The following is a 12,348-nucleotide window of genomic DNA, read 5'->3' as shown; positions in this document are numbered from 1 at the left end:
CGGAGCATCCACTTCTCTAACCGCCATTGTAGCTTAGTGGTAAAGCCTCGAACACGCTATGTGAAGGTCGCAGGTTAGGATTCTGCCGGTGGCAGGTTATTTTTTCATGCACTTTCATTCTTCTCATTTACGTTACAATTACTTATAACAACATCCCCGAATCAGCAGAGTGACTTGTTGGGCGAGTTGGTTCATTCTTAATGAGCTTATGGCACAAAAAAAACACAAAAACACTGCCGTAAGCTTGTTAGAAAACATCACCTATACCTTCTCTGGTATTATAGCCTGTTAGTTCTCTTTGATGTTGTGTCTAACGAAGAAAACGAACCCTTAAAGGGCCCATCAACCACTTCCGATATTTTTTTAAGGATTTTAAGTAAACGTGCGCATTGTGTGCAGAATGCCGTCGCGGTCAATGATTCTACATGTGGCAACACTACAAGCCGCCGGCGCGCCACAAATTTAAAGAAACAATCCCTCCTTCTTTCTGGGCTTTGCGGGCCTCCTCGGCGTGACGCGCCGTGCCACTTCGCTGATGCGCTGGGCCAAATATGCCAAATATGCTGTGACTGGTCGAGCAAGAGCCTACGACTTCTGGTCAGTCTGCAAGCAGCTGTCTGCGCTGCTTGTTGTTGTTTGGCGTGTTCCCGTATGGGTCCATTGCGTTGCCGATTCTTTGAATGCGTGCGCCATGGTTCGCCAACAAGCACGCAACTAACAGAGGCGTCGGCCGGAGTCGTGACAACCGGAACCAGAGGGTGTTTCAAACAGCGCGTCAGCGATGACGTATGCCTTGCGAGATTGGGAGGGGCATGGGAGGGGCGCTCGGGGAGAGGGAAAGTGGCGTGCGAGAGCATAGCAGCGAAGGGAAGCGCAGGAGAGAGCAAACGGTATGGTTGTCATGGTTTCAATAATCAAACGCATCGAACTCCACTATTACTGCACTGTTGCGAAAAAATCTCATGGCTCCGTGTTCGTCGTACACTCGTGCACAATTTCGCCACCACAACTGAATTTCTCCCTCTGGGTGGTTTAGAGGCCCTTTAAAATTTACTTTTCTTGATTCTTCTTCAACTTTTCTTTTTCCTGCAGGATATGGGAAAGAGGAGGGTGAGCCTCGAGATGATTCTCGAGATGACTAGGAGGAAATCTGCCAACCAGTTTGTGTTCCTCACTCCACTCGAGTTGCCCGCCATCGATGCTCTCCAGCACGTGAACATCATGGTAATGCCGGAGCCAAGCCGCAAGCGTCCGGCTGTGGCGGCAGCCCGGAACGACGACGACGATGAATAGGCACTGTGATACTTATGCGGAGTTTTAGCTCAAGTTTAATCCTTGCGAAGGGTTTTCGCACCTAATAGTTAATATACGAAAGTTTTTATTTATTGCTTTTTAATTTAATGTACGTCTGATAATGGTTACTTTTTTTTTTCACTAGAGAATGTTCTAGTCTGTTGCTTTATTTAGCTTCATTTATCTAATGTGAGAGGACCATACGTAGTACTTGCGGTATGTATTTTTTTTTCTAATGCGCGTATTGAGTGCCTTTTTTCTTTTTATGAATTGACTTATGGCATGTAATGCTGTAGTTCTCTACTGCGGTGCGCAAAGAAGCGCTCTATACTTTATTATCCTTTGTGCATATAACTTTTGGTAACCAATATATTTTAGTGACGTTTTTAGTGTTTTAATTCAAAGATGCAAATAAAATCTGTACAAATCCTACAGTTCGCCTAGTTGAAACTGCCTGGCATGCTACGGCTGTGTGCCTTCTCCACACGCTGCAGCTGCGCCTTATCTGAACATGTCTCTCTTGTACATTAAAAATGCCCAGCAGTGTCTGTTGCTTGTTCTTGTTCAGTTGGAAACAGTACCATAATGTGAGTTAGTACTGGCGGGTTAATGTATTAAAGGTCGTTCTGCAGTTCACAATGAGGTTGTGTGTTTGGTTCATTCTACTTTAAAGTGTCACTAAAGAGCAAAACGATTTTGTATATTAGTAAAGTACGATTTCAGAAATCTGAAAAGACCACACTTGCCGCAACACAGCGCTTGGTGAGAAAACGCACGAAAAGAAATGAAACCTCAAGGTGGTGGTGCCACCGTGAGGTTCCCGCACCCAACACCGTTATGCAAGGAATCCCAAAGGCATCTACTTGGTCCTGCGTAGCTTCCAGTCTATAAGAATGAAGTACATTGTAATCTTTGGGAGACATAGACCTAGCATATGAAGTTTAAGAAAGCTTCATCAAGCCAACGCCATGAGAATGCCAAAAAGTACATTTTGGAAATTGAAGTCACATATGGATATTCTGGCGTAAAATTTGAAAATGATACTTAACCTTGATTTTCGCTGCTAATCGTGAAGGTATAATAATGAAACAGGGCACTAGAGTTCCCAAAGTGCGGTTTGTAAATCTAAAGCGAATCATTGTTTCTCTTTAGTGTCCCTTTGAGGGCAAGTCAAGCCCCGCCGTGGTGGTCTAGTGGCTAAGGTACTCGGCTGCTGACCCGCAGGTCGCGGGTTCGATTCCCGGCTGCGGCGGCTGCATTTCCGATGGAGGCGGAAATGTTGTAGGCCCGTGTGCTCAGATTTGGGTGCACGTTAAAGAACCCCAGGTGGCCAAAATTTCCGGAGCGCTCCACTACGGCGTCTCTCATAATCAAATGGTGGTTTTGGGACGTTAAACCCCACAAATCAATGAGGGCAAGTCAAAACTTCAGAAGTGTACTGCGCTGTGCACCGCCAGAAGCTAGTTAGGTCACATCAGCGTTTGGGAGCTCTGTGAAAGTTGGACACCCTGTACTCTAACCTTTTGCAGCAGCACCCAATGCACACATTGCAACTGTCTCGTGCATGTGCACAAATCTGCTGCGAGGAAGATAGAGCATGAGTAAAGGTGTGTGCTGCTCTCATTCTGCAAGTTTGCTATGTGAAAAAATGTTGCAATAGACAGCTGGCACAGCTCGTGAAATTCAGAGAAATATAGGGCACATTGAAACACATTTGATGGGGGTAATAGGCATTGTTGCCGAATCATATTAGAGTGTGAGTGCTGGTTGTTGGCCACTGGGGCATCATGGAGACCAATATGAACATGTGTGTGAATTCAAGTAAAAATTTCATTTTTTTTTTTGCAAAGCAGGTGACCCAGCCATTTGAATTTTCTGGCAGTGTGTTGGAAATTCTGACAAATTTCATCATTTTTCAAGCACGACACCGATCGAAGCGTGGGTGATTTTTTTTTTCATGGTGCTTGAATAGTAAGAAATTCCGGTGGTTATGAATGCATTGTGAAATGCATTAAAGGAATGCCAGGACAGACTACAAAGACAATGCTGGCTATAGCACCTGTACTGTCTCTCTAGCCTGTGTTGGTTCGTGCTTAGCTTCCAAGCTTGCGTAATCACCGCATGGTAAGTTTGTACTGATTTTTTAACACTACCATCACACAGCTTCTTAGCTAAAGAAGAATCTTCAGAGTAATTACTGATGATCTGGCAGCATTCCAAGCCGCTCTGAATCGCAAACGGGAATGCAAACGCCGGTGGCGGGCAGATCCTGCAAACCATATGGCTGAAATTCTGCAGGTGCGCGATGAATCAACGCGTTGTATCCTAGTCAAAATGCACTGGAACACGCTAGTGCGTTTGAGCCTGCGTGTCTGTTTCAGCCCTGCGTAAGTGTCTGATGTAGGCCGCGGCCTCTCCCCCTTACACTCTATCAGCCATCCCGTGATGGCGCCCGCATGGGGTAGCGATGAACCCGTGTGGCGTGTTCCAACAAGAGTTCAGGATGAGTAACACCAACATAAACTTCGGGGAATTCATGGTGTGTTCTACCCATGCGCTGCTTCATTCGCATGCTGCTCATTGTGTCCCCCCCCCCCCCATTTTTTTTAATTAATATGATATATAAGGATATGTTAGTACAGAAGCAAGGCACCGGCTCCTGCTTAGTCCTTGAGTGAAAGTTGAATACATATCCTAAAGGCAAAATAAAGAGCAGTATATGGAGAATAGAACACCCGGGCACACATATGCGAAAACGCACTCATATGCACATATCAACCAACACAAAGATAAGAAAATGTTCGAAGTTCAATGTAATGCCTTTGATAATGTATCTGGTTGACGTTCACTCCAACTGACACCAAATAGCAGTGCACACGTCTGGTCCTTATGGAGATGTTTTCGCTCATGTCTACATAACAGTTGACACGTAATTCACTTCACACATATACGATGTGTGTCATATGATACTGCGCGTAATAAGTACGACATGTGTTATACAAATGAAAGTTCGTTATTTCTTAGTACTTGTCAGCGATTCTGCTGTCTTCTAAGAAAGATCTTAACGCTTTTAAAGCGTACGTTTTTAAAGCACCAGTTGGCCACGGCCCCAGAAGTTTCTTTATACTGAGTGGTTTGCTAACGGTGTAACGCTAACAGTTCTGATTTAAGACGGGGTCTTTTTGTGTCATGATGTGGGAAGTCTATGAGAAGGTGACATACGTCTTCATCTACAAATGCACATCCCATTCGGGAATTCGAGCTCTGCCAAATCTGTGTAAAAAATGTTTTGCATATGCAGTGCCTAGCCTTTAGTGAGAGGTGGTGTAATTCATCATCCAGTGGCCGTGGTTCAGGAAAGGTCTTTGATGATTCATTAGCGTCATGTACAGCGCCAGTTATGTAGCGACCGTGATAGAGGCGTGCCTGTGTATTTAGAAAAAGTGTTAAACGATTAAGAGCATAGGTCGGCATAAATTTTGGAGCTCGCTCAGATTCACTTATGAAATATGTTTTGCGCTTAGGACTTGCTCGGACTTAGACTCAACGAAATTTTTCTGAGCCGGCTGGAGTCACGCTCACGAAAATTTTCTTCATCTGGACGTACTCGGGCTCAAACTCGCCAAAATATTACTCACCCAAACATACTCGAACTCGTAACTCGATCTGAGTGAGTCCGAGTTAGTCGATTGATATGTGGGGTTTAACGTGCCAAAACCACCATATGATTATGAGAGATGCCGTAGTGGAGGGCTCCGGAAATTTCGACCACCTGGGGTTCTTTAATGTGCACCGAAATCTGAGCACACGGGCCTACACCATTTCCGCCTCCATCGAAAATGCAGCCGCCGCAGCCGGGATTTAAACCCGCGACCTGCGGGTCAGCAGCCAAGTACCTTAGCCACTAGACCACCGCGGCGGGGCTCCGAGTTAGTCGACACTTGAGTCCGTAAGTCTAGAAGTAGTTTTTCTATCATAGGGTCAATGCTCTTCAACACCATTATCTTATGTAATCACTGTTTATCTTAGTGCCTTTCGGTAAAGTACCTTCGAAGGAGAGTTATAAGTAGTTGCAGTCCTGCAAGGAAATTTTTAAATGCGAAGCATTTCTTGGTGAAGGTCGGCCACTTTGAGCATATCTATCTGTCTAGCCGCCTACAACTTTCATCTCTCCTGGCAGTTTTAATAATGGTATCAATACCGAAATCTGTATGGCATAACATGACTATGACAAACATAAGTGACTGGTCATAACCTGAAAATCATAGTATGTATGTCATGAATGGCATGATTTACATTTCGTGGTCTTGCTTCTCCTACGGTGGTTTCGTTCACATGAGATGTTGGAGATCTGGTATGGTATTACATGACTACATGGAAAACACATGCAACAGAATATAACATGAAACTTCATGACATGCGTGTCATGTTACAACACAACTACACGCCACACTCGTGATGCGCTAGCGGCCGCTTTGCTAGCTTTACAAGTGCCAAATGTGGTATTACGTCGCTTCTGCTCAGACCAAAACTTCAGGACCAAATCCTGGCCGTCCAGTGTGCCCGCGACAGGGCCGTCAGGCTAGACCTGCTGGTCCCCACGCGGGAGTAGCCGGGTGACGCGTGGCAACCTCAGCGTTCGCACTGGACCATAATAAAGTTGTTCTCACTCACTCACGTCATGTGACTGGATGATGAAGGTAAGTGACTAAAGCAAACATGATAATCATGAGATGCCTGCCATGTAAGAACATGACACGCATCCTACATTTCACACTTCGAATGCATGACTACATTCCACACTTCGAAGGCGCCAGTACACTTCGACGTGACCAGGCGCGCGTGCGCACCGGCGTTTGATTTGTTGCGCCATGCCAGCAATGCCACGCCAGGCACCGATCTGCCTGCCATACACGCTTAGGCGCGCCGTGCTGCGTTGCCTTGACGCATACGCATTTAGTGCGCCCGGTGTTCCTCTGTCATGAAGAGAGGCAGACGCAGTGAAGTCAAGGTAACGCCGTCGGCGCGAAATGTAGCATGTCGCATTTCGCGCTGGTCGCCGCCGGGCCGCGCTGGCGGTTGCTGGTCGTGACTGTTTGAGGCCAGGACGGGAGTACTGCGAACCAAGACATATCGGGCCAAATACGAAGGGGTAGACACAGTATGCAGTGCGTGTGGAGAGGAAGAAGAAACTGCCGAACACTTGATAATGTTCTGTAAAGGGCTTCACCCTATAGTTCAGGATGATGGCGCAGAGTTTTTCAAAGCACTGGGGTTTAGGGACCGGGAGGGCAAAATAAACTTTAAGCGGGTAGACTTGACCAGAAGGAGGTTATCTGATTGGTGGCTAAAGTCAAGACACGAGTCAAAATTAAACTCTTCACTGCAAAGTACGAATCCTCAAACTCACTTTTTAAGGAAAAAAAATAAATATAGTTTTTGGTTCATTAGGTGTTACGGCTTGGTGGCGCTAGCCACCGCCCGATCTAAAGGGTACAGCCATATCCATCCATCCATCCATCGTGACGGTTGCGCCTGGCGTTTTGCTAGCGTAGCGTCGCTGCGCCTAGCGCGCGCGCGCGTCTGCGATGCGTCGGAGTATATTGAGCCCTTTCATGATGCGCTCGCCGCTGTTTCGCTATTTTCACATATACCAAATTTGGTATTACGGGACGTGATTGGACGAAGGCATGTGACTGGTGCAAACATGGTAACCATGTGATGCGTGTTATGTAACAACATCATTACATGCCCCGCTCATGATGCGCTCCCGTCTGTTTCGCTAGCTCCACATATACCGAATTTGGTATTACATGACGCGCACGGACGACGAAGATAAATGACATGTCCAAACATGATAATCATGACATGCGTATCATGTAAAACATCACTACATGCTACGCTCATAGTGCGCTCGCAGTTGTTTCGCTAGCGTCACATATCTTGGTGTTACGTGACGTCTATGGATGACATATGAATGCATACATAATAATAATTGACACGCTTTTCATGTAAGAACATGACAACATACCACGCTCATGATGGGCTCGCGGCAGTTTGGTTAGCTCCACATATACGAATTCAGTATCGCGTGACGTGAATAGATGTTGGAAGTAAATGACACGTCCGAACACGATAATCATAACATTGAAGTCATGCACGGCATAATTTGCCTCCGCCTCGTAACGTTGTGCTGATTTCAAAGTGACATTCTCATTCGTGCTTCGCATATCATCGATTCCCACCGTACGTGGGATCTGCCAATTTGTTTCATTGAAGCTTGGAGATGACAGCATAGATATATTTATGAAGAACTTCCTCGGAAGAATTTGTGGAAGGAGAGTACAAGGCATCTCAACGTAATTCACGGCTCTGATTCATAAATATTAAATTGGTGTATGAACATTACTGTTTCGGAATACCCGTGAGTTTAAACAGAAATCCATGTGGGGCTCATAGGAAGGCTGAAGATGAGTAGATAGGACCATAAGGCAAACATAAGTGGAACTTACTCAGACTCACTCAAGAAATATATCTTGCGTTTTGGACCATTCTTCACCATTCAAGGCGATCAAGGGTAGGAAACTAGTACATCCTACCCCAGCCGCCACATGAAGCCCCGGAGGGGGCCAGGCAGAGAAGATACCGTCAGCGCGTTCCAAGAGACACGACTGGAGTGACTGCGGCAAGCCGGGGGAACTAAAGAGAGCAACAAAGCAGCTGTAGTGTAACAATATGATGAGGCAGATTCCCTATGTTTAAAGGAGCTTTAAAGCTGCGGTCATAGAATAACTGTGTTACTCTATGCTACGGTCACGGAAAACCCACCGCTGCGGTGTCGAAGCCCGAGAGTCGGCTGCTCCAAATGCCAATTTTGCAAATCCTTACGTGGTTACGGCCGCAATGGTGCTTTCGTTAAAATTTTGCATTTAGAAGCTTTACGCAGGAATAAACCCCGCATTACGAGTGGTTTTGTTTCTTTCGTAATGCATTCTTTTTAACCAAACGCACACAAAGGAAACAAATAATTGATGCGGTACCGTGTTTGCTTGTCGCCTTCCATCTCAGTCGGCACATATCGTTCAGAGACTTTATATTCCCACGTGTTGGTTGGTTGGTTCCTCAACACCTTGGCACAACCATTCTCACGTGTTTTCCGAATAAAATTAGTTGGTAGTGAGCGCTCGTGCAGTCGTCCTCTCTTCTTGTGTGTTTTCTATTTGCGCTCAAATCTATCTCAGAAAGAACTAACGTGCCCAACAAAGCATTTTATTAAGATAAACTATTGCACTGTTAAAACCATGACGGCAGCTGTGCAATGATAGCGTGGCGTCAGCTTCTAGAGTTTCGCAGCGAATGCCGGCAACAATATATTTTCACGCTGAATACTAATAGCGGATAATCGTCATGCTCAAGCTATGGGGGAAAAAACGTGGCAATTGCATATTTATTGTCATGCGCCTATGATACTGTGCTCGGGCATGGCTGTACTGCAGTTGTCAGAACATTAGCAGGGATAGCCTACTCTAGCAAGCAGGGAAAACGGACACTGACGTCGTTACCTTGAACAACTAAAATGTGGTAGTCACTGGGATCAGACGTGGTTGATTGGATGAAAGGCCTGACATGAAACAGCTTCCAGTGCATCAGTTACTTCTCGATGAGGTAGGATAGGACATTTCTTTCATTTTAAGCTTTCTGAACGTGTTCGGTGCATTGTCTTGGTTGTAATTCGCATCGTCAATCAACGGAGCAGAATGGGCGTTCCCCACGTGTCTATTCGAATTTTCTAGAAGGGTTTTTCCCGCAGCCGTTAGCTTCGTATGTCGCTTTATTGGTGCGCGCGTGACCCACAGAACTCTCGAGCTTGGTGTTGCAGCGAGAGTGTATATGCGGTTCAGGTCTGGTTCGTATGGTTCGAAAAGCGTCTCGTTGCAAATGTGCCAAAAACGAACCGCGTGACATCAAAATGAACCGCCCCTGTCTCACACATCAGCTGCAATGCCCGGAGAGCTATGCAAAGAGGGAGGTCAGCAAAAGGCGTGGGTCCACGCGTCTCGCGCTTGGATATCGTCTTTGTAAACGTGGCCCTCGGGATTGGCTCCGGTAGCGCGCAACTGGAACCGATCGCGGAGGCCGCGATACAAAAGAAAATAGATGGTACGTGGTCTAGAACAACTGGGTTTGTCTATTTCTAAGGCACAAAGCATCTTCGCTTACTACCTAATCTTCGAATGAAAAAAAAAAAAAAAATCCCGTTACGGGTGTACTAAGAGCATTGAACTGTTTCTTCGTGCTAACGCAGACCGCAAGATGCGATTGCTAGCTTACATTGTGCGCCACTCGATCTGTAAAACAGAACGAATTGCAATTATCCGGTGTTTGTAGGCATCGTGTGTCACGATGTCACAAAATCTTGGTACCTTTCCCGTACAAAGCGCCGGAGCGGTTTCTTACACATCGAAGCATTGCGGTCTCGCACTGGTTCACTACGCACATCGGGCCTTTAGGAGAAGTACTTGGTACTCTACTATGGGAGAGCATATAGCTGTCCCGTTTACCTCATACTTGATGGGCACGTACCGTGTGGTGCCCTTGTCAGATAGGAAGGAGATGCGGTGCGAAGCGCTTTGTCCTCACGTAACTCATCAAGCCACCATCATCCATACGTCTGTCGCGGCATGTCCCCCCCCCCCCCCCCCCCCCAGGGTCGTATGAGGGGGAGGCTTTGTTTTGGGCAGACGGCCGTACCCTGGCAAGGGGGCCACCGCTGGGCGCCAGGCACCAAACGGACGCGGCATGCCTCCCGGCACACAAGCCAGGGAGACCCAACAAAGACCTTTCGGCGCAACAACTTCGGTCACGACAGACAAAGCGAACGTACCCTGGCAAGGTGGGCTATCGCAGCGTATGGGGCGCGCAGCGGTCGATCATATAGACGAATAGCGACCGTCACCGGAAATAGTGTCAATGCTGAATGTACTACTATAATGCTATCATCTGTTACTATCTCGAAGGGATCTCCGTGCTTTCTCGAGCTTCCGTTAGGGCTTTGTCGTCGTACGTAGCTTTGGTGTTGATAATTTCCGCAGCATAAATCGCCACTCACGGAGTAGTATCTATCTATCTATCTATCTATCTATCTATCTATCTATCTATCTATCTATCTATCTATCTATCTATCTATCTATCTATCTATCTATCTATCTATCTATCTATCTATCTATCTATCTATCTATCTATCTATCTATCTATCTATCTATCTATCTATCTATCTATCTATCTATCTATCTATCTATCTATCTATCTATCTATCTATCTATCTATCTATCTATCTATCTATCTATCTATCTATCTATCTATCTATCTATCTATCTATCTATCTATCTATCTATCTATCTATCTATCTATCTATCTATCTATCTATCTATCTATCTATCTATCTATCTATCTATCTATCTATCGATCGATCGATCGATCGATGACCGGCTGGCTTTCGCCTTCGAGTCGCCGTAGACAAACACATACGGGCCGTGCGACTTTTCCCCCCTGTTTTTCTCCGACTTCCAGAAGCTTCTTTCTGCGGCAAGATTTTCAATGTGCCGTGTTTTAGGCGTATTGTAACGTCCATTAAGATGGCGCATGGACGTGTGCTTATCGCGTGGCTCGCACACCTTACTTTTGCATGCCGTACTTCCCCCGTGTTGGATGATGCCGGCTTGAGAAGCAGAGCACGTGCACGTGTAGAGCCTTTGAAACTGCAACGTGCTGCCGGCGGGTCACGGTTACATAGGCACTGCCGGTTATGCACTCTGCGGTGAAATGGAGATGAAAGAAAGAAAAAAAATGGGGTCAAACTAAGGCCAAGTCTTGCTACAAACGCACCGCTTGACGGCGACATTTAGCACGTATGGCAAAAAGCCATGATCTTCGAGCTGTGACGGCGCTTCGCAATCGCTCGGAAGATTTTGCGGAAGGCGTGAATCGGCGATGTGTACCTGCCTCGGCCCGCAAGCGACGCGCTGAGCCGAGGAAGTGAGCGCACGCTTCGAAGGTTCAACTCCGCAGATGTGTGCGGCCGCGTCAACCGTGAAATTCAGAGAACGAAAGTGATGCGGAATAAGAAGCGTAGATATAGAAAGAACAGCCGCCGAAATCTTCAAGGTTGAAAGGTTCAGGCATGCGTGAAACGCTTTCTCTTCACCCTTCATTGATCACTCGCATGTGCACTTCGGGGCTCTGTTCATGGATAAAGCTGTTCGTCCTCACTGTATTGTTAGTACAGCCGCGCGTTGGGCTCACGATAACGGGGAGGTCTACGTTTTACTTCCAAGATCCCCATCCCCCGTCTTACAAGTAAAGTGGGACAGTAAAAAAAGAAAACAATCACAGTGATGTTAACTCTTGTCTATTGTGGACCCAATAAAGTTTTTTAACTCACTCACTCACTCACAGCATATCCACGGAGTCAATGATAATGAGTTCATCACCATCATCAGCCTGACTACGTCCACTGCAGGACAAAGGCGTCTCCTATGTTCCGCCAGTTAACCCGGTCCTGTGATTGCGGCTGCCAATTTATACCCGCAAACTTCTTAATCTCATCTGCCCACCTAACCTTCTGTCTCCCCCTAACCCGCTTGCCTTCTCTGGGAATCCAGTTAGTTACCCTTAATGGCCAGCGGTTATCCTGTCTACGCGCTACATGCCCGGCCCATGTCCATTTCCTCTTCTTGATTTCAACTGTGATATCCTTAACCCCCGTCTGTTCCCTAATCCACTCTACTCTCTTCTTGCCACTTAAGGTTACACCTACCATTTTTCTTTCCATTGCTCGCTGCGTCGTCCTCAATTTAAGCTGAACCCTCTTTGTAAGTCTCCAGGTTTCTGCTCCGTAGCTAAGTACCGGCAGGATACAGCTGTTATATACCTTCCTCTTGAGGGATAGTGGCAATCTACCTGTCATAATTTGAGAGTGCTTGCCGAATGTGCTCCACCCCATTCTTATTCTTCTAGTTACTTCAATCTCGTGGTTAGGCTCTGCGGTTATTACCT

General features: G+C 46.5%; 1 protein-coding gene across 2 annotated transcripts in view; it reads left to right on the top strand.

Annotated features, from left to right (window-relative positions):
• SMC6 (Structural maintenance of chromosomes 6) overlaps window positions 1–1,535 on the top strand; it is a 114,719-nt gene extending 113,184 nt beyond the window's left edge. For both annotated transcript variants that reach the window (XM_037415186.2, XM_075873845.1), the window contains exon 22: window positions 1,093–1,535. In XM_037415186.2, coding sequence (XP_037271083.2) covers window positions 1,093–1,293 — 201 coding nt within the window. In that variant the 3' untranslated portion in view covers window positions 1,294–1,535. The remainder of the gene's footprint in view (window positions 1–1,092) is intronic.
• The last annotated feature ends 10,813 nt before the right edge of the window (window positions 1,536–12,348 follow it).

The sequence above is a fragment of the Rhipicephalus microplus genome, chromosome 9 (genome assembly GCF_043290135.1).
Source record: "Rhipicephalus microplus isolate Deutch F79 chromosome 9, USDA_Rmic, whole genome shotgun sequence".
Classification (NCBI taxonomy): domain Eukaryota; kingdom Metazoa; phylum Arthropoda; class Arachnida; order Ixodida; family Ixodidae; genus Rhipicephalus; species Rhipicephalus microplus.
Note: the sequence above shows the minus strand (reverse complement) of the source record. Positions and strands in the feature narration are given on the sequence as shown.